General features: G+C 42.7%; 2 protein-coding genes across 6 annotated transcripts in view; one reads left to right on the top strand and one right to left on the bottom strand.

Moving 5' to 3' along the window:
• fam91a1 (family with sequence similarity 91 member A1) overlaps positions 1-15,911 on the bottom strand; it is a 21,772-nt gene extending 5,861 nt beyond the window's left edge. The window contains exons 1-18 of one of the 4 annotated variants that reach the window (XM_076105935.1): positions 15,641-15,911; positions 14,708-14,792; positions 14,250-14,401; positions 12,684-12,741; positions 10,126-10,193; positions 9,696-9,809; positions 9,074-9,164; positions 8,097-8,159; positions 7,590-7,696; positions 7,400-7,438; positions 6,147-6,259; positions 5,692-5,798; positions 5,126-5,238; positions 4,938-5,024; positions 4,649-4,778; positions 2,820-2,968; positions 1,666-1,800; positions 377-490 (exon numbers count right to left, since the gene is read on the bottom strand). In XM_076105935.1, coding sequence (XP_075962050.1) covers positions 377-490; positions 1,666-1,800; positions 2,820-2,968; positions 4,649-4,778; positions 4,938-5,024; positions 5,126-5,238; positions 5,692-5,798; positions 6,147-6,259; positions 7,400-7,438; positions 7,590-7,696; positions 8,097-8,159; positions 9,074-9,164; positions 9,696-9,809; positions 10,126-10,193; positions 12,684-12,741; positions 14,250-14,401; positions 14,708-14,792; positions 15,641-15,712 — 1,797 coding nt within the window. In that variant the 5' untranslated portion in view covers positions 15,713-15,911. Of the gene's footprint in view, positions 1-376; positions 491-1,665; positions 1,801-2,819; positions 2,969-4,648; positions 4,779-4,937; positions 5,025-5,125; positions 5,239-5,691; positions 5,799-6,146; positions 6,260-7,399; positions 7,439-7,589; positions 7,697-8,096; positions 8,160-9,073; positions 9,165-9,695; positions 9,810-10,125; positions 10,194-10,695; positions 12,514-12,683; positions 12,742-14,249; positions 14,402-14,707; positions 14,793-15,640 lie in introns of those variants that run through there. The other 3 variants (XM_076105936.1, XM_076105938.1, XM_076105937.1) reach the window with 3 other exon arrangements.
• Positions 12,466-22,588, top strand: klhl38a (kelch-like family member 38a). Of its 2 annotated transcripts, XM_076105941.1 has the most exons (4): positions 12,466-12,484; positions 20,165-21,501; positions 21,726-21,831; positions 22,299-22,588. In XM_076105941.1, exons 1-4 carry the CDS (start codon positions 12,466-12,468, stop codon positions 22,586-22,588), a joined length of 1,752 nt encoding a protein of 583 aa, XP_075962056.1. The 2 variants fall into 2 exon arrangements, with proteins under 2 accessions (XP_075962056.1, XP_075962055.1); XM_076105940.1 differs by lacking the exon at positions 12,466-12,484 and having other exon boundaries at positions 20,146-21,501.

The raw sequence follows: 22,588 nt of genomic DNA, 5'->3' as shown, positions 1-22,588 counted from the left end.
CACAAAGAGTAGATAGATAACATCACAGTCTGTAGAACAAACTACCCCACCACATCAGATCTGACTCCTCCACTGAGTCATTCAAAGCACAGCTTAAGGCCCTCCATTTAACTTTGGCCTTTGAAAGCACTTAAATTGGCACTAACTGGCCTTTTATACTGGTTGTTTATTAGCTTTTGCATTACTCATTAATTTGATCTTGATCTCTGCCTGGTTATGCAATGTTTCTGTCGTCCACTCCGTTGACCTGCTGTATTTTGCTTATGAATGTAAACATTCTGAAACGACAACACTGTAAAAGTGGAGCTCGTGTGTGTGTGTGTGTGTGTGTGTGTGTGTGTGTGTGTGTGTGTGTGTGTAGTGTGTGTGTGTCTACCTGGATCAGTACAGCAGAGTGTGTGAGGGCGTCGTTGAGCATGGTCAGCACGTTGGATGAAGGTACGACTCCGGGGTCGTGACCCCAGGAGGTGATCAACAACCTGTCGTAGGACTGGATGGAGAGAAAAAACGGGTCAAGGAAATTACTTTTCCACAGCTGCTAATCACTGAACCCAACGGCATCATGGGAGTACAGCTCATCACTCACCATACTGAGGTGAGTGATTACTAATAATGATAAGAATGCTTTTCATATATTATTTAATATTTTGTGTATTATTTCATATAACACTTAAAAGACTACCTCTGTCCTCTATAATGGTGGGAACATTTACTACATCATCTCAGTCAAAAACAAAGAAGGAGAGGAAACATCACTCCTCCATTCATCAACTTGTTGACGTTTCACTACGTCAAATAATGAAATCTCCACCCTGTGACTGATTTTACATGTCATGATGGCTTTCCCTAACTGAGACAGATCCTTTCCATGAAATAAAGGTGTTAATTCTTCTCTGTTTAGTTGATTATTTTCAGCTCTGAAAAGTGGTGAAGGAGGAAATCCTACAGTTAAGTTTACCGTGAAGAAAAACTGTTCAATTTCTAAATAGAATGACGAGTTTACAAGAAGTAGAAAAATACATGCTGCTATGTTCCAATAAAATGACCCATTTGCATGATATTACCTTTCCTCCCCTGAGAATTCACTTCATCAAATTCTCTTTTGTTCCCTCGTCGCACATTCCCAGGATAGTGAAAAAATTCCAAGACCATCAGAAAGCCTTGGAGGGGGAAACTGCAGGTGCAGGGTTTGGTATGACTGTGATAGTGATGCGCGAGGTGCTTTGTTAAGAAATGAAGGTTAACGGGGAGGAAGGAAACTGCATTGAATTTGACCTCCTTACCAACTGAAACGGCAAGGTCCCAATTTAAAAGGGCAAGAATCATAGGCAAATTCATTTTAGTTTTTCTATTTCAAGTAGTTTAAATTTGTTTTGCTTTGGGCTTTATGCCTCTGCTATGACTCACTGATATTCTTATATTTTGTTAGGATGCATATAGTACACAAGTGTGTTTTGCACAAAAAAGAAAAAAAGAAAAAGTGTCCAATCACATATTTGAGCAGGCTCAAAATGTAATTGTTCTGATCACATGTAGGGCTTTTCTTATTGGACTTCAAAGAGACTTTCTTTAGCTTATACAGCGTCTGTACGAGCATACTAAGTCAACTGTGGACCGACACTTATTTAACCAACCTGCCCGATTTCACTATTAGTCTGGGCTCACCTGGAATGTGTCCGGGAGTTTGCGGAGCCTGGAGCCTTTGGAGAGCAGCAGAGATGGCGGGCCTTGGCCGGTCACATGGTACAGGTACAGTTTGAACCAGATGGAGCTCACCTCAGGGATAGCCGGGCCAATGTGCTGCAAGGGAGAAACAAACATGTACACATGTGTAAGTGTACAGCAGCAGAACTAATGCACACACACGTCTACATCCTCACACGTTGTTTACATGTCGCAAATGGAAAAAAGCAACAGAGACAAAAGAAAGTAATTATCTCCGCCAGGAGGAATATGCGACCAACCGCATGTTGTGCGTGAGTCCGTAAGTGAGTGTGCACCTATGTGTCTGTCCACAGCAAACTGCATAATATTTTGGGTGGCCAGTTATGACTGCATGCTCAAGGACCTCTTGTGGTTGGTGTGACGCCACAACTTACAGCCCATTTCTTCTAGACGGGAGGTTTGCCAATTGTGGATTGTATTCATTCAATCACACAATACAGCGGTGCTTGCTGCAGACACACCTGGCGGAGACCTGCACTCTACTGAGAGCACCATTCCAGTTGTGTCTGTGTCGTTCTGATGTCGGAGAAGCAGAAATTGAAGCTGTTATAAGAGATGCGAGCAGAATATAGAGAAAAGAATTGACTGAATTCCACTTCACGGAGTCCCAGCAGTGTGAGAATAAACAACAGCGTAACAAGAGTTTAACTTTCTTTCCCTCAGTCTCTCTGAGCTCAGCTAGAAAGCTGGAGTGTGGCCAGGCAGAATAATTACCCATGAGCCTTGCCTCCCTTCCTCCCTCTCTCTCTCTTTGTGTAGCCTTGTTGTTGGGGGCAACTGCAGGCTGAGTGCCCACGAAGCACGCACACAAATCACTCCGGGAACACAAGTGTGTACACACGGCAAAAGGGCAAACACAATCAAATAGAGAACACGAACGAACACACGAACACACACACACACACACACACACACACACACACACACACACACACACACACACACACACACACACACACACACACACACACACACACACACACACACACACACACACACACACACACACAACTCTAAGACCTTCAACATTTGATCCAAAATCCCAGCAGGATGCACAGTGTCCCCTCTGCTCTCCTTCCCTCCAGGCGTCATACCTGAGGCGTGCAGCTGCTGATGGGCCTGATCTCGTTGCTCAGCGGCGCCATTGAGACCAGCAGCTTGTAGTTCTTGTTGAGGACACGGCTGCAGGTGGCCTGGTCCAGACCCAGCAGGCTCTCACAGCGCAACATGTCCAAGGGGAAGCCTAGTTGGGGAAAAACCAGGGGGACAGTTACAACTTCTTTACAAAATAGGCTGGGAACCAAGTGCTGAAATAACTGCATGGACAGTAGTAGAATAGAAGTCAGCAATACTAGAACATTTTGGCTAGCTGTTTCCCCCCCCGTTTCCAGTCTTTATGCTAAGCTAACTAGATGTTGACTTGTAGCCTTATAAATACACACTAGACAGACATGAGATAAATCCTGTAAATGAATATGCCAAGTGTGGCTGCATCAAACAGTAACTGTAAAAGCAGAGTAACGGTTCTTTCTTCCTAGCCGTGGTGTTTAGAGGAGTGTCCTCTCAAAGGACACAGTGTAAACTCGGCATTCTTGCATTTAATAATCACTTCTTGCCTCCTAATTATACATCTAAGGGGTAAGAAGTGTCTATGATGTGCTAATGGTGATAATGTAATAATTAAATCAGTACAAGAGTCGAGTTTCGCAAATGCAAAGAACTGACAGAAACTCGGTAAAGCAGGTCAAGGACCAGATGTTTGTATTTATTCCACAACACAAGAGTGGAACAAACACTTGACGCGATGAGACTGCTGCTTCATACTGTATTTTCTAAAGGAGGTGTGGATGCTGATTTCTGTAATGCAATAATAATGAATTATTATCATTGTTATTAATACTATTATCAGTCTTTGTATCATTGCGGGTTTAGTTCGCTTCTCAGCAGCAGCTGAAGACAACTGAGCGATAAGACAATCAGAGATGAAGCGCCCTGCCAAACCAAACAAACGGCATCTGGTGGCTACATGGAAAACTCAGAGATTTGCTTTGTCGTCGTTGGAGGACTAACTCTCTCCCGCTCCCCCTCAAGACACCAGAAGAACAATACAGCTTCACTGTGGAGTGACAGGAATACACAGTATGACCATTTTCAAGGAAAACTATTCAGACACAGATGAGGGGAGACAGACAGCCGAGAGCGACAGAAGTTTGCCAAATGCAGCACAAACAGAAGATCCATTCCCTCTTTGTTGCTTTCAAAAAGTTCCCATAAATAAAACTTTTAAATGCTTCATTACGCATTATTGAAGACCGCAGAACAAGTTTAAGCAGTTGAATAGGAGACATTTACAGGAGTTCTTCGCCGCAATCGTGGTAATGATAGCTCAGAATATCGTTTCAATAGTAGAGAGACAAGATGAAAATTGGGAGAAAGTGTTAGCTGCTGATTTACTGAAAAGTAGTGTCAGTTATCCCCCAAAAATCTGACTTTTACTCAGATTTTTTGCACAATTCATTCTTAGTTTTTAATGCTTCGATAAATAGAAACATTTCTGTTTGTCACTGATGATCTGCACGTCCCAGCTCTCACCTTAAATTTCTCTCTGATTCATATTCGCAGATTTGAAATGTATTTTTCAACAACCATAAAAAGATGTTGGCTGCATTTGTGTAACAGATGATGTCAACTGGCTAAATACTTACTAATAAGCCGAAAGGGGACTGTGTGCAGACAGCAGACAAAAATATGAGTTTCTATTTCATTAGTCTGCCGTTGTAGGCGACGGCAAATCAGAACTTAAAACCAAAACCAGCATGCTAGCTGCATAATAACACGCAAAAGGTGTAGGTGTATGACACCTGGATCTTGCATGTATTTGCCCATGAAGGGGATGACAAAGAGGGCGTAACTGTATAATTACCTATATTTGGGATGTCAGGCCCCTGGTCCTGAGAGAGTTCTTTGTTGTAGCGTAAGAAGAGGATGGTGTTTTTCAGGGTCAGAGCGTGGTCAAAGTAGCGCTGGGCCTCGCCCTCCGCTGTGCTCTCCACCTGAAACCAGGAAATACATTCAAGTTGAGTGCATACCTGTGAAAATGTACACGTCGACCTACAATGTATTTTCTACTTTGATTTAGTATCCTCTGGTGTTTCATGACGGAGGCTTTACTAGATACACTAGCAAGTCTCTGTTTCCATTGCTGGTCTCACCTTCTCTAACTCAGCCAGGAAGCTGTCCAGAGTCTCATCAGACAGCTTACCCACCTCAAACATGGTCACTGCATGACTCTTCAGGTTCTGATAGGAGGGCACAAGAGGGAGGGATCATTTGTTAAAGAATAAGTCTGTCCCTATTAAGCCTTCTGTGCATTTTCTCATGTGCACATCCAGTCACTAACCGGAGACAGGTTGCCCATCATGAGGAAGGCTGTGAGAGTGGAGTCAAAGAGGAAGGCAATCCTCTTTGTGGGTGCAGCTGGGATGCTTAGGCTGCTTACACTTCCTGTGTCTGCTACAAAAGACACAGAAAAAATATATATAACAAGAGCAATACCACTCTGCCACAACATCAATGCATGTAGTAGCACAACGGCTACGTTGTAGCATTCATAAATGGAGGATATGAGCTTTTAAATTCATGAAAGTTAAATGTGTTTACACAGACCAACCAAAACCACGCCTCTTCCTCAAATAATTTAAATTGAATATTAAAATGTAAATGTGGTTGTCGAAAAGCGACTTTGTTAACATCCAACTTGTTAGTCTGAGCAACAGTCCCGCTTAACATACATAATAAAGTCAAACAAAACACATTAATGTGAGATGTTCTTTCAGAAGCATGGCTGAGCTTTCTTGGGGATTAATTAGCACAACTGCTTCAAGATGTGTATGTATCTGATTACACAGCAACATCTGCGTGTGTGTGTGTGTGAGTGTGTGTGTGTGTGTGTGTGACCACACGGACCTTCTTCCAGACTGGTGGTGTCGGTGTCGGTGGCTGAGGAGCCTCCCTCCATGACAGGACTGCCCTGCTCCCAGGACAGCAGCATCTTCTGAGGGTCCATGGTGCTCCTAACACAGAGGACAGAGCCACAGTGAAACCACAATCAAACCAAGCATAGCGGTTTATTAAATTAAAATGAATCAAATAATTTAGATAAATGATATGTCCTGATTAAGAGCTTAAAGGATTTACTAGGTGGACGAGAAGATGCTGGTGACCCCAGTTGTAATCTTCACACCAGTGTGAAAAAAACATAACCAGAAACATTTCAACATTGTTTACGACATTATAAAGGGAAAAATACTTCTAAAAATGTAAAATAAACCAAGTTTATGGGCAAACATGGTTCAACACATGGCGCCACTTCCAGCTGTATTCCAAGTGGTGAATGGTTGGTATTGGCCTCCTGCACATACCTGAGTCTGTTCACAGACGGGGCGTTCTTCCAGGTAGGGTGGAGCTGCTCTGGGCTGATCACATGACCCTTCTTTACAGCGAAGCCGAGACGACAGTACATGGAAACTGCATTCTGATGAAGCACATGTAAAAACACCGTCAAAAAGACGTTTGGTCCACAGAGATCTGACACTCTTTCACTGTCATATATCCTCAACCTGTGACCTGTCACCCTGTTGGACTGTCACTACTGAGCTGAGTTATACTTCAGGTGAGGATAGACAAAGATAATGGGGAAATGAAAAAGAATAGAGACTAAAAACAATGTGAACAGCTTGATTGCTTTCAACGCCTCTGAGGTGCAAGCTGAGGTCAACTCTTAGCCCTCCTCTTATCATATCAAAAGAAACACAGCGAAGTGACTCAGGCCGTGAGGTAGTCATTACACAAGAGAAAGTTCAACTTGAAAACTTCTGCACAAAGGAGACCTCTCAGACATCTCAATCATCTCTGAAGTTACAGGGTTTCTCCTGGAGAATGGCAGCAAACCGCTTCAGCCACTCCTCTTAAGTGCTGCTATCCAGCAGCAGGAATTGAAATGACTTCGGCTATTCACACTGGAAGTCAAAACACCGAGAGGGACTTTGGTTCTGTGTCTGATAGGGAGCATTTAGGAAATTGGGGGGGGAAATGTGTCAAACTCGAGCACCAATTCAACTGGAATGGTACAACTGAACCCTCTGGTAGAGTCATGGGGCATGATGGAGCAAACCTGAAACAACGTGTGTGTGTGTGTGTGTGTGTGTGTGTGTGTGTGTGTGTGTGTGTGTGTGTGTCACAATCTCTCAGGTGTGCTGTGCGTACACCAAACAGCCAAACTGAGCAGAAATATCTTAGAAATAATATATAAGATATATTTATAAAACAAATTGCGTAGGAAAATAAATTCAAAAGAACAAGGAAAAAATGGTTTTAATCTCTCAGATTTGATGCCAAACTTAAATCTCAAAATTTGGCTCCAAAACATCAATCAGCAAAACACGAACAAGGCTTTTCACTTTGTTTCTTTCTACTACTACACTGTGAGCCTTACAGCATACAGAGAGGCTAAAAGCATTTCTCAAAAGCACTTCAAAAGCACTGTGGAACCAGAGGAAATTACCTCTCTGTTTTGAAAGCGGGGGCCATGTTTCTCAGAGCTAACATTTTTCCTTCCTCTCGTGAAAAACAGCACTTTAGTCGATACATTACAATGGGACTCGCACATTCTCACCTTCACTAAGTCCAAGTCAATCTCCAGCACATTCGCCAGCTGAGAGGTACAGGAGGAGGAAGGAGCAGGAGAGAGAAAAGAAATAGGGCTCGGTTGAAAAGTTGATCAATAAACACACTCTCACACACACACATTTTACGTTCAATGAGCACAGCAGGCGAGAACAATAACACCCATTTCTACAGCCTACCTCCGCTACGTTTGTCTGCTCATCGATGGACACAAAGATTTTGTAGAGCAGCGTTTCAAAGTAATCGCCCTGGACACGGTTCATGACAAAGCCTTCCAGCGGGGGCACTAAAAACACAAACGGTGACAAACAACTGAATAAATATTTCCACAAACATTGTTTTACATCATTTTATTTTGCAATTAAATTGTTCTTTTTTCTTTTCTTTTTTTTTTTTTTTTTTAACGTATGCATCTGTAACGACATGCGTTGTTTCAGACTAGTCCATTACCCATACCGACACCGGTATGGGTAATACCGACACCACCAGTCTGGAAGAAGGTCCGTGTGGTCTCACACACACACACACACACACACACACACACACACACACACACACACACACACACACACACACACACACACACACACACACACACACACACACACACACACACACACACACACACACACACACACACACACACACACACACACACACACACACACACACACACACACACGTACCTGAGATGCAGCTGTCATCAGATATGGGAACATCCAAGTAGATGAATCCCCGGTTGTACAAGCCTGTAATAAAAAAACAAACATACAGTAGTGTCTGTTAGCACATTTGATATAGTATCTAAGGCTTTACCCAAATATTCAACTTTTTGGATATTTGTTTGTTGGATATTTGGTTTTAAATTTGGTATTAGGGTTCTTTTTTTTAACAACAATTCTGTAGAGTAACAGAATCCTTAATGAATTAAACCTAAAGACACATAGTTGCAGCGCTATGCCGTCCATCTCAGCCGAGAACGGAGACATGTCTGGCTGAGTCCTTCACGCGTCACGCCATGGAGATGAACCCATGTTATTGATCATGTGTGAACAGCAAATTGTACATATGAGAAGAGTGGAAATAAAGTTTAGCCAATCAAATCTGATTTGAACAATTACTTCTATTCAAATTGTCTCCGTGTCTCCTGGATTTAATTTGTTCCCACTCAGTCAAAAGCACTCCAGTGGAGGTTCATGGCGGCTCTCTAATTGATATTTGAACTGCATGGACACAAACTTGGTCTCTGTGCTTCATCTTTTAAATTCACTCCAGCACACTGATGAAAGTGCTTAAACTGCAACATTAGTATCAGCCACTATGTTCACACTTTAGCTGTGAAAGACTGTTGCCCCTTGCTACCTGAATTTCAACAGATTTCAAAAATCCATTAATGCAAACAAACGTCATTTCTATAATTACCCTGAGAAACAGTTAGATTTAGATCTAGTTAGATTAGACAGCCAACTGCACAGATCATAAGTGTGCTTTAAGCTTTTCTAGAAGTAAACGGATACAAATAAAATAATAATTATTCTAAAATAGGCATATATTGTGAAAATGAATTAAAGGATAATTAGAAAACATCATTTACCATTTTAAGTCAGACTTTGATGCATTCAGATACGGTTGTTTGAAACGTGAACATAGTACAGTTACTCACTTAAGACCACGTTGTACTCCGTTGATCCAGTCAGCTGAGGACCAGCATCGATCATCTTATCAATGGCTTTTTTCTCTCCTGGAGAACAGATCTGCAATTACACACAACAAACACACAACATTAAAGCACACCTGCACATGTGGCTTTGTTTGTCAAAAATCACCTCCAGTGAACATCAGTGGTAGTGCAGTCTCTGGGAGGATGAATACATTTACATATGATGACTGTAGATTCGTGGTTCTCAGTGTTTTTTTCTTGTGGAGAGGAGAAGAACTGTTGTGGACTTGGCAGGTTTGTATTTTTAGTCAGATGAGATCTCCACATGCAGTGCAGGGGCTCATGAGATTGACGATTGTAGCTTGGTGGGTAACATGTATGAATTTCAATGACAGCTCAGGGTAAGAATCACACCAACACACTTCATTCTTCCAACACTTGTTTTGTAGATCAAAGTAATTTACATCAAAGGGAAGGAGGATTAAAAAGAATAAAATAAGTTGTCCTCTCTCCTCTCACCGTATCCATCGCAGCCTGCCATCACTAAACATTACGTATCTAAACACATGCCTATTATCAAATTATACTGACGCATGTAATAATAGAAGCAATTCTCTTATCTCACCCTGATATCGTCTTCGGTGATGTAGCCCGTCTGTGCCGTCCACCACGGCTCCACAGAGATCTCCACCGGTTTGGCCGGTAGAAGGTCCCGCGCTGATTTCCTGCGGAAGAATTTCTGACAAAGGAGACAAGCGACATCAAGCCACTCAATACTAATAAACAAGGCTATTTTGTTAATATTGATTATATATATATCTTATATATAAGAGAATGGTGATCAAAATAATATCAAAAAAATACAGAAAATGTAACATTTATGAGGCTGTGTCTGCATATTGACAATTGATATGCAGTTTGGGAGAAACAGCTGGATTTATTTCCATAAGCATTTTACACTAAATGTGCTAAAATGAACAAATCTATGAGTTTAATGTATGAAGTGTTGTTCTATGAATGCTTATCTAAAAGGCTTTTTTAGAAGCATGTCTTACTTTGGACGACCTGCACTGGTTCATGAGGTCAATGTACTGGTTTCTCCCGATGCCAAGCAGCCGCAGACCTGTGGGATAATGAGAACGTGGGCGAGCCAATAAAACTCAATCGCGCCTCAGTAACTGGCCATGAACTTGTAGTCGCTGTACATTAACACTCAGGCAAAGAGCTCTGGATAAAAACATTACAACAGAGAATTACAGGAAGAAGCTTGAGAATCATTTTTTCTGGCTATTTCCAACTTCATATTGGAGAGCAACTTCTGAGAAAGAAGGAGCTTGACGAGTGGCAACAGTGACTCATCCAAACTGTGCTGAAGGAGTACGTCCACACATACGCACACACTTTCTCTGAAACAATCCCAACACACACACGAAAGCTCTACTAATCCACCTCCAACATACACGGCGGTATTTCTGAAGATAATAGGAGTGAGGGTGTGTGCATGCATTTGAATCTGTAATTAAATTGAGACGTGTAGTCTGTGTCTGAGAAAATACTGACTCATAAAGCAGGTTTCATAGCTTGTATAGAGGTGGAGGTATGCAAACGTTGGCTCTAAATCCCACCTTATTCCCTGCTCTAGCCTATGATGCACAGGCCCGGAAGGGGCAGAAGAGCAGAATGTGCTGGGACGGCTGCCAATGCAAACAGGGGCCAGTCAGGGATGTTCTCAATTGGGCCTCCTAACGCAGCAGAATCCTACACACGTATCCTGTTGTTTCACCAAGACACAGACACAACACACAAACATCCGCCCACGAAAAACTCTCTCTCTCACACACACACACACACACACACACACACTCTCTCTCTCTCTCTCACCGCCTCTCCATCCACCCACTTCTGCATGTTACACTTCCAGAGCTCCTCCAGGGAGATTAGAGGAGAGAAGCCCCTGGTAGAGCGAGAGAAATGTGCCTTAAAGCGCTCCTAGCGATGATCAGTGTGATACAATATGATTACTAGTTGAAGGCCAAAACCAAATAGATACTTAATGAATGTGTCGTACAACAATGATGCCTTGTGATATGTCTACAATAAAGCAACAAATACAGATAGCTGGACGTTAGCTAGGGTGCGGCTCACGAGAACGACGGCTCCATTCTTGAGAGAAGAATGCAGCTGCAACAGGAAGATGCCGACTGCAATCCGGCAGTTGGAGAATCAGCAGATCGAGGTTACAGCCAATTCCTGAGCGAGACGTGTCGCTGACATATGGAAAGGAGGTGGACTTTAAGGCAGTACATAGCCTGAGGCTTTCCGCAAAACGGGAGCTCTGTTGTTGACCATTGGACAGCTAACTGGGGAACACCAGTCTGTTGGGTGGAATGCAATACACCTCTATCGCATGAGAGATATCTTTTTCTGTACTTCATAGTGCGATTCAATTTGCTAAACTGTTTTTGCTTTTGATAAAATAAATATCTTTCGATTACAAATTTGAACCATCTATTCGACTATTTTGTCGACGGACCTCGAGCCAGAGGGGACACTCTTCGGAGACGGTCGCGCGGCTCCAACGGCCGGCCGGCCGGCTGGCAGCCTTCTGTCTCCACAGCGTGAAGGTCCTGTACAGTCAGGAGTGAGTCACTAACAGGCCAAAGCCCGTTTCACTTGACAGCAGCAAGTCAGAGAGTGCTACAACCGCCCTTACACTTGACTTTAAACTTTGACGCAATCTGAATCTGCAATAATTTCTGAGGAACACAGCTGCTCTGTGATGTTTTGTTTTTTTGGAGAATCAATTATATTTCACCGTGAAGTGGAATTTATATCAGTCAATCCAAAAGCCACTTGGCCAGCGCTCTGGTTTGGTTATGGAAACACAAAGAAATGTTTTAGGTTGATTAGTAACGGTAGTCATTGGCCTTTGAAAACCATTTCTCTCATAAACGTTCAAAAGAAGTGTGGGATTTGGAGAAGTAGTAGTAAGCCAAGGCTTCCTAAGAAAACTCAAGCCTCCACAGCACAGAAGCAAGCTGAAGACATTTTGAAAAAGGGATGCATCTGTCAAGAAGTTGAGCAACAGAAATGAGCCAGCTGCCAATCTTCTCCCAACTTCGTAAAAAAACATTTAGATTGGCTTAATTTACTTCAGATATACTCCGTTAAAAAAAACAGTTTCACACAAACAGAAAAAAACATTTCCTAAAACGGAAGGTGGCGTCTTCAAATTGCTTGTTTTGTCCACTTGAAAAAAATAACTTTGATACAAAACACAAAAAAATAGAGAATTCTCACAATTAAGAAGCTTGAACAAATGCATGTTTGGCATTTTTGCTAAAAAAAATTTAAATACAATTTATCAAAACAGTTCACTTTCTGTCAATCAAATCATGGATCGTTCCAGCTCTAGTTACATAACAGGCGCTATGAATCATAAATCATTTAAATCCCAAAGGTTCCTGAAAACATCTTTTCACTGTGACTTTCCTCTTACCTCGTACAAACTCGTAAAAAACAGACCAGAGACACAGAGTGGGAGGTACACAGAACCCCAGTAAAGTAATTTCAACAGTGTGGGAGAGAAGGGGGGGGGAGGGGAGGAACTCACAGTCAGCAGCAGTGAAGTTGGGCAAGGAGTCGTAACTCTTCTCACTGTTCATAATATCCTGGAGGTGCGAAAAGAGAAAAGAAGAATTAAACTCATTTACCCCTTTCCGTGTCCCTCCGCCTCTGATTAATAACAGGATTAGCAGATCGGGGCGGCCGTGCTCATTTCTACAACCCATTTCCATTAAGTGCTTAAGACGGATTATGAAAATATAACATAACCTTCAGCAATTCAGTGGTCACAATTGAAGCTTAGTCAAGTTTAGTTCAGCATGCATAGGAAATAGGGTGAACCCTTTTTAAATAGAAGCTAAAAACTAAATGGTTTGTCTTCATTCATGTGTCATAGGAAAGAGCACTGGGCATGTTAGTCACATGTGATCTAATGAAATGGTATGCCGAATGTGGAACAATCAAATATGACGGCTAGCATCTAAACACACCATCTCTGTGTAAACACACAGGGCGGTAAAGTTATGGAAATACATCCTGCAAAGAAATTCATACACACAAGAAATAGATGTAATCCGCTTCATGTGGAACAAAACAGAGGAAACTACATTACAGGTGCATTACTTTCATTAAAAATGATTATATGGAATATGGATTGCTTTTCAGGAGCGACGCTCTCAGCCGTGTGCACACATGGGCTCAGTCTTTGCAATCTAATTGATAACGTCGTGAGTCAAGGAGAACCCGGCCGGTCAGCGTCTCTGAGAGGCCGGTGCTCTGTGAGCACGACTGTGCCGGCATCAAAACACCACACTGAGCTTTTTTTCAGTGAGAGAGCCGTCATGCAGACAAAGCCCAAACCGACTGCAGAGCACACAGCAAAGATTTGCTCTGGGTGTGTTTGTCCTGGGATCGGTCCTCTGTGTCCCCGAGCTGGTACACGAGGCTTCACTAGACACCGACTGACACCTAGTCCATCAACATAGGAAATACAGTACAGCACATTTAGCTCCTCTAAAACTGAAGAATATTAACTGAATACCTCTTGCTCATAGCGGTGGTAATGTTTGGCACGTGACAACATTTTCAACATGTAATTTAAAATGCAGGACTCACTAATTCTAGTTTGTCCTTTATACATACTGACTATACAACAAAGGTGTAGCTGCACAAAGGGATGCCTTTATCGTAGATATATTCATGTTTGATATTTCCAAGCAGCAGGGGGTTGTTAAAAGCTGAGATCCTTCTTGTTATAATGAGCTCTTGAATTGGGTTTTGTCTGAACTGTCATTACAGCAGTGTTTTCCAGGGATGCCAAAACTGAAGACATTGTTTAATTTCAATTAAAAACACTGGGTGTTCCCAAAGCAATTAAGAGAATCTTTGCTGCTGCACAATAAGAATTCCTGCGCTTCAGCTTTGAGTTTACCCAGCTCATTGTTCTGAAAGCGCAGATGAAAATGTGAAAACACCATCTTATTGTTGTGCGTTTCAGAAAGAAAGCAATGCTCGATGACCAAATCAGCCAGAGCTTTCACACATTGCGTTTGCAAAGACAGATGTGCGGGTGTATGAGAAGCTGCTGAACAGAAAGGTGGTTGAAGTTGCGTACCTCCATGATTCCGATGTAATAGGAGAAGGGAGTGACTCGCAGCCCTTTGACCATGATGTCAGACAGGTGGTAGGGGTACAGCATCAGGTGGTCCCGGCTGTACTTCAGGAGCTCCTCATAATACTTGCGCTCATCCTTCCTCACATGGCGCACTGCTCATAAAACACACACACACAGCAGTCAGGTCACAGCCAGGGCTGAGTGTCCATACAGTAACACTTCCAGACAGTCTATAAACCAATGCAGTCTAAATAATAAGATGTATTTTTGCAGCATTAGGATGCATTTGTTGTCGACAGATGTAGCTGATAAACTGGAAACTGTGTGTCCATAAACTCGCATACCTTATTCTTGAGCTATTTAATGCAAGAGGATTTGTTTGCACTTTGTCTTTGTTATTATGATGCGTCAGTTCACAGTGTATACACGACTTACATGAGGGACCAACGTTAACTCACCTAGGTTATTGCGGAATCGCAGCTGGTTGCGGATGCTGTACAGCAGCACATGCTTCTCATACTCGCGCTGAGAGTTCCCCACACTCTGCAGAGCAACAACACACACAGCACACAGGTGATGATCATGGCTGTATGAACCTGCTAGTTGTTGCTATCAGGTCCTGTACATTCATTCAGTAACCGCAGGCAAGAGACTCTGTTTTTAGGACCACGTCAACACTCTGGCCTCTAGATCTTATACCCACACAGTGAGGAATATAGATGTTAAATTTAGGAGGAAGCGCACATCCTTAATTGAAATGTCAAAGTCTATATCGGGAAAGAAGATCTTGGAAACTTGGTGCATCACTAAAATTGTAAGTCACATTAGCTGAAACCAGTCGGCACATATTAAGTCCTGAGGCCCTGGAGTTATGGGACAGTTTAGTAGCATAATCCATCTTTGGTGAGGATGCAGGAGGATACAGTTAAAGAAAAGAGACACAAACACCCGCATTCACTTAACCAGACATGCTGGCGTAATTGCACAAAGTAACGTTGTATGCAGGCTGAGGGATTTATGCAGAAAACGAATAGTAAAACAATCTGATTTTGATGATTTTCGACATAGTTGAGCACAAAAGTGTGAATGCATTATTTGCACGCGGTGAAAATCATGTGACGCGTCATATCAAACAGTCTGTCATGTGATGCAGCGAAGCTTCAGTGGCTGTGATGTAAAGAGGGCCAGTTGTGGCTCCGGATGAATATAGAAAAACCTGCAGAGGAGGTCGGCGAGTCGTGCGATACTGACAGCTGATTGTATGACAGAGTGCACCGCGGTGACATTGACGTGTTCACCGTCCACGACACAGCGGTGTCCCCCCCCCCCTCCCCTCCCCTCCCCTCCCCTCCCCTTCACCTTGCCCCCGTGGAAACATTTAAACACGGTACCTGTTTGACATTAGCTGGAAGCTTGGTCCACGGATAATTCTGCCTGATGTGAAATTCCACGTCCGTGTTCATCGCTAGCTAGCTAGCTGGCTAAAAGCAGAATCCCTCGAGACGATCAGAAAAGGGCTCTCGTGCAAGTCCACGGTGACTTTAACACCCAATGACCGAGCGAGGCGACCCCCGACTTGAAGAGAAGTTATCCCGTGATTATTTTCCCTTTACAATAAACGGTCACTTCCTTGTTGTATTTTCGAACAAGCCGTTCGTCACGCTCGTGGCTACATTCGTCACTTCCTGTCGAGGCGTGACCGTGGATGTGAATGGAGCTCGAGAGCAAGGTGACAAATGAGAGATGATGGAATTATCAAACGTGACTAATGTCGTGTGAAATAGAGTTTCACCTCAAAAAAGTATTTTCTTATTATCAACCAATCTAATAAAAAGACTATAAGCCAACAATGTGGTGGTCCGTCTCTCAGTGGGCTACTTTCCCACTGCAGCTTGTTTCTCAATACAAAGCATATCCATTCCTGAAGATGAAATATATAATTTTATTTCAAATAAAGCCTATGGAACTTCCTCAAACAGCAGGTCATTGTAGTTTTTAGTAAGCATTATTCAAAGAGCAGTAAATAGTGGATTTGTTGGGGACTATTTTCAGCCACGGATTAATACACATTTAACACTCATTGATGTGTTTTTAATAGTATGACAACAGTGGATGTCAATAGCCTCATATGAATAAGATATACCAGGGTTGCTGCCACTATAGAATAACATTAAATATATAATGAGAATGGTGCCTGTTTATGTGCTTAACAGTGCCATCATAAAGCCTCATAAAAACCCTAAGGTCTAAATCAAAATACACTTTTAAAGAAATGTTTTTGCAGAATTTGAGGAATTTGTGTTACAAAATATCATAAGTGAACATGGAACATAAACATTTATTTAAAATTTTTAAATGGCTTTTAATAGATTCAAAAAATAATCTGATTATAAAAATAGTGCAGGATGAAGATTAACCGCTGCACACTTTCAATGAGCTCCGTCAGTAGAGTTAAATAAATGTCCCCTAAGCCATCATTAGATTTTCTGCAGCAGGAATACTGGAGGAAGAAAGTGAGGATTTAGGCCAGTAGGATGAAGCAAAAGTGGAAAATTGTAATCTTCATCTTGCACCTCAATCTGCATTCATTAAGAAACTGGTCTTTATCAGATGTTGTGCTTCGCCCCTGAAGGAGTCTGGAGTACACACCAGGATTTATGAGCATGAAGCTGTCACTTGGTAACTGGTAACAGAGTGTAGGATTTCACTGTGCGACAAAGTCCACCAAAGCTGCGTGTGCTCGCATGTCATGATGTCTGACTTGCTGACAGCTCCCTTTCTTGCAGCTTTGTCATTTAATCTGTCCACATGTAACTAACTCCAGTTCCTTGTCATGTGCCGCTACACAAACATGACAATATTTCATCTCCAAGAGCTGCAAGGGGTTCAAGTAAGATGGATGCTAAAGATAAGACTCCTTTGTGAGATAAAGAAATGACAAGTTAGTGATTTAAACTGCGAGGAAAAGGAGCCTTAAATGCCTCAGAACCATATCTCCCTGGCAAGTATGAGTGGAAACATGAGGTTATGACATAAAAAGAGATTATATTAAATTTCTACTTTAATCTTTCCCATCAGTGACTTCAAATAATGTTACAAGAGATTCCATCCGGATTTATTTTTTATCTTTCAACAATATTTGAGAGTATACTGCTTGTTGATCCGTATCACTGTTTCCCAGCTTTGGCTCCTGACTCCTTAAAATGAAGCAATGATGACTTGTGGCCTCTCATCAAAGGTTCTGGTTTCAATGTGGATATATGAGCTGGGTGCAGTTTTACTTCTCAGACTGTTTCATCTAAAGGATGCTTAGAGGCCGTAAGAGGTGACGGTATACAGTATTAGACAAAAATGCTAAATTAGAAAAATAACATTAAAATTTGTGTTAACATAACACTAACACACATTAAACATCTCCATAATATCAAGGCATTTCAATCTATCGTTGAGCAAGTAGACGTAGAAGTAGTGTCACTGCACAGTCAGATGTTTTCACTTGTTTTAAGAACAGATGGGTTTAACGTTACAATCTTTCAGAGTTTTAAGAAATCAAACCCTGTTTTTGATGCTATCTATGGACAGTATTTCCTAGAAATAGCCATCAATGTACTAACACTCTGTAATCATTCTGGTAGTCTTCATTGTTAGCAGCAGAGTCCACCATTCCCTCTCTGGATTGAAACACATCCTAACATATTATCAGAGTTGTATGTTACTGCTAAAGCAAACTGAACATTTCCTTGATCTGCTAGTTCATATTAAAGGTGTCCAACGGTAGAAACAGTGTTACCATTAGTGTCACCAAATCAGTTAGGACTCTGCAAAATGACTTGGTAAGAAGGATATTTTAGTAATGATCTGAAAATCAGTTACTGCATTATTCCATTTTCATTGGGTAATGGATGCTATTTAGCAATGTGACACATTACAAGGTCTTAAACAGGTGAGTAGTAGTAGTAACAGTAGACATCTCCAGTTGTGCATGAACCAACGCACAGAAACAGCACCACATCGTGACGCAAAATGAGCCCATTTCTTACAGCTGTTTGTCCTGATCAAGCTGGCCCATCAGCGCTGCACTATATTTACCTTCATCCTGGGTTACACACATGAGGGAGGAGGAGGGGAGGACTTAAACAGCATCGGAAGATGGACAAGGGTTAGCGGCTCTGGGACACTTTGATTAAACACCAGCTTGGGTGGGCTGGATGGCTGAGTCAGGACCCTGTGAAGATTCTCTCCCATCCCCTGGCTATTGTAAATGCTCTCTCCACTGGACCCTGGCAGAGCTGTTAAGCCAGGCAACTGGGTACCAAACAGCTCTGTGTCACATGAGAGGCCTGGCTTCAGTCACAGTGGCCCGGGATACTATTCTTAGCTGCAGGAATGGACACAGTGGCCTCATGGCGAGCTCCACAGCGCCTAACTGGAAAGCCTCGTCGTTTCTCTGTGTCATGTTCCTTTTTTCTCCCTGACTACACTATTCACTTTCCCTCTGGATAATGTTTTGGACCTTTTCTGACTAGACCGACCAGACATTTTGGATATTATTGATTTTCTGAGGGCAGGAGGTAAGGATTCACCCAGTCAGAGATGTTGCTGATGAACTGCCAACAACTTCGACACGTTTCTCTCAAACTCAGCAGTTTGACACAAATGTGATTTTGCTTCGGTGCTTTTGTTCAGCAATGGCATCAGTATATGCTTAAATTGTATCCTTTTCTAACTGAGTGTGATCATGAATGCTCTGATTCAAGTTTAAGGAGCTCGGAAACTGCCAACTGATAATATATCTATAAATCAGCTTATATATATATTTATATTTATATGAAATACAAAAGAGCCCACAAAGCTATATTGGTTACATGATAAATGGATAAATGTTCAGAAACATAATTGATAATTCAAGTGATTGAATATGATTTATACTCAAGTGTACATCAACTTTTAATTTCTGATGAAATTCAACATGAGGAGTTCTTGGTACTATTAGCATTCCAATATCCAAGTAAAGAAAATACCAGACAGACTGGGCCCCGTAAGTGGGAGTGAACCAGTAGCTGTCTAGGTGTGATTAGAATGCTTAGTGTTGCTAATAGCCCAGTGACATTCCCAGTCTTTAAACGGTAGGATCATCACAAGCCCTCCAACCAGGGAGAGACACAGTGGGATATGATGGAGGAAAAACATAACATATAGAAAACAGCAACAGCAATAGAGCGAGAGATATTTGGGGGGATAGAGACAAACACAGATGGTCAGTTAACACAGTTATGTTAATGTCAGCAATGGTGGGCTGCTTGATAAGGGAGATGTGGCCTAATGCTTCATGGATGCATCAAGATTATTCAGAGGGGGTAAAAATAGCAATCTGTGAGTCACATTAAGGACAGCTGCTCTGCAGGGGTTTCAAGGGTCTGAGAGTGGTTTGATAAATGAAAGGGTTCGCTCTGCATGGTTAATCTGAGGGCAAAGGTAGGCCAGATAAAATGTCAAATAATAATGCTGTGATTCCTACATTCCTTGAAAGCTGAATAGGTAACCTTACCGCCCCAGTTTCACAAGCAAAATAGCATTTTGGTAAATTAGTCTTTTGGTGGGTTATTGATAGATTCAAGCCTTTTTGTGGAGGCATAACTGTCTACTTTTGGACCTTAAAGGAATAGTTTGCAATTTTAGGAAATACATGGTGACTTCCTGGCAACCTCATGGTGAGACTCCAGGAAGTCACTTTGCCAGGTCAAGATATAACCTCCTATAACACAACATGTTGTTTATTACTTTTTGATTTGTAATGGTAGTGATATGCTCATGTTTTTTATCAACCGTCTATTTCCAAAGGACAATAGAAATTCAACACTATGATCATAGATTCTCTTTTTTCCTTCTCCACAGAATGGCCTTAAGACCACGAGAAGTTTTCTCTTTCAAAGACTCAGAACTTCCCTCCCACCTTCTTGCCCAGCTCAACATCCTCCGTCAGGAGCGTATCCTGACAGATGTCCTGCTCTGCACGGAGCACCAGGAGATCCCATGCCACAGGAACGTCCTGGTGTCCAGCAGCCCGTACTTTCGGGCCATGTTCTGTAGCAACTTTCTGGAGAGCAGCCAGGCCCGAGTGAATCTCAAGGGAATCTCTTCAAATGTCCTCAGTGGCATCGTGGACTACGTCTACACAGGCTGCATCACTATCACACTGGAGATTGTGCTCCCGCTCATGCAGGCAGCCTCTATGCTTCACTACGGAGGTCTCTTTGAGGCCTGCTCCATGTTCCTCCAGGAGCAGCTGAGTCCAGAAAACTGTCTGAGCATGATACGACTCTCTGAGATCCTTCACTGTGAGAGTTTGAGGGAGAGGGCGAAGGAGATGGCTGTGAGGTGTTTCTCTGATGTAGCTGCTACAGAGGACTTCTGTGAGTTGTCTCTTCCTGAGCTCATGTGTTACCTAGAAGATGACCGACTTTGTGCTGAGGAGGAGCAAGTGTTTGAGACCCTCCTGGCGTGGATCCACCATGACCCATTCTCACGACGCGGTGCCATCCATGATCTCTTCAAGAAAGTCCGACTTCGCTACATCCATCCAACTTACCTCTTCCAGTTCATTGCCAATGACCCACTGGTGCAGTCCTCCACCCTATGTACTGAGATCATCGAGTCAGTGCGCCGCCTCATGCTGACAGCCAGCACCAAGTGTAGCCGGGAACTTAAGCCGCTTTGGACCACACCGCGACGCTACACCTGCAGCGAAACACTGGTGGTGGTTGGAGGACGCAAAAACAATGAACAGACCTCACGAGAAGCCTTACTATATGATGAAAGGACTCATCGCTGGCAGTGGTTGGCCAAGCTCCCTCTGCGCCTCTACAAAGCTGCATATGTGTGCATTCATAGCATCCTCTATGTGCTTGGCGGGCTCCGCCTCTGCATGACATCAGGTGACAGCTCAGTCAGCGCCACAGTTTACACACTCTCCCTGAAGACCAACCAGTGGCGGACTGCTGAGCCTATGCTGGAGCCACGATATGCCCACCAAAGTGTGTCCTATCTGCACTTTATTTTTGTGTTAGGAGGCATTGGCGTTGACAAGAAGATCTCTCAGTCTGTCGAGAGATATAACAGTATGTTTAATCAATGGGAGGCCATGGCGCCGATGCCCACAGCGGTGCTGCATCCAGCTGTTGCAGCCAGTGATCAGAGGATCTACGTTTTCGGAGGGGAGGACGCAATGCAGAATCCAGTCAGGCTGATTCAGGTAGAGTCAGACTTTTCATTTCAGCAGCATTGAATCAGTATTACAGTCCAATTCCTGCATTGTTGCCACCCAAATTCAGACATGGCCTTGAACAGAATTCATTGTCAGTATCAACAAATGTAAAATTAAGAGTTAGAGCTATTAAGGGTATCACACAAGCAGACAGAAAACTACAGTCTTTGATGCTGCAATAAACAGGTTGACTGTTCGTTGTGTGTCAACAGGTCTATCACATCTCTCGCAACTTGTGGTCCAGCCTAGAAACAAGGACGGTGAAAAACGTTTGTGCTCCTGCTGCTGTCATTGAAGACAAGATCTACATCATAGGAGGTGAGCTCAATGAATGGTTGCTCCATTACATTATAAATGGTCATTAACATTGTTCAGTGATTTATAAGGCATTGTCTCTTGTTACTTGTCGCTTCCTACTGGAGATGTACATTTGTAGGTTATTTACCTTCCTAAAACAGTTGGGCACTTTGTTAAACGTTACTCAAACAGGAGTAAGCTGTGCATTTGTTTGCGCTCCAGCAGCAGGACGATGTACTGGATTTGAGAGAGAGCCCACATTCCCTGCTATGAAAAGATCACTTCTCCCAGTGCAACAGTGTGGCTCATAATAATGTATTTTTAATAGTTTTCGGACAACAATGGAGCTCTACAGCACAGATGAATAAAACAAATCAGGCTTTGGATGCACATCACCGTTCATCTTTGGATTTGTTGATTGTAAGAAATATATAAAACATCACCAGACTTATTCTTTAAAGTGTGCTTAATGAAAATCAAATTTTCAGGATACACCAGGCGAATGATCGCCTACGACACCAAAGCCAACAAATTTGTCAAGTGTGAGAACCTAAAGGAGCGGCGGATGCATCACAGCGCTACAGTGATCAACAACAAGCTCTTTGTCACCGGTGGACGCATCCTCAACGGCCACGATGTCATCGAGGACTCCGACTGCTTCGAGTGTTACGACCCCAAGACAGACGTTTGGACCTCCAAAGGTTCTTTACCGTACAAGCTATTTGACCACGGCTCCCTGCCTCTAGTCTGTGTTTCCAACAGACCCAACCCGCCGTGA

The sequence above is a fragment of the Anarhichas minor genome, unplaced genomic scaffold, assembly GCF_050575085.1.
Source record: "Anarhichas minor isolate MPS153535 unplaced genomic scaffold, ASM5057508v1 ptg000033l, whole genome shotgun sequence".
In the NCBI taxonomy this organism is placed as follows: domain Eukaryota; kingdom Metazoa; phylum Chordata; class Actinopteri; order Perciformes; family Anarhichadidae; genus Anarhichas; species Anarhichas minor.
This window is presented reverse-complemented; position numbering and strand designations above follow the sequence as displayed.

Coding starts and splice junctions, on each gene's coding strand:
- klhl38a (XM_076105941.1), top strand. Junction 21,502..21,725: donor ATCCAGTCAGGCTGATTCAG/GTAGAGTCAGAC, acceptor GTGTGTCAACAG/GTCTATCACATCTCTCGCAA. Junction 21,832..22,298: donor CAAGATCTACATCATAGGAG/GTGAGCTCAATG, acceptor TCAAATTTTCAG/GATACACCAGGCGAATGATC.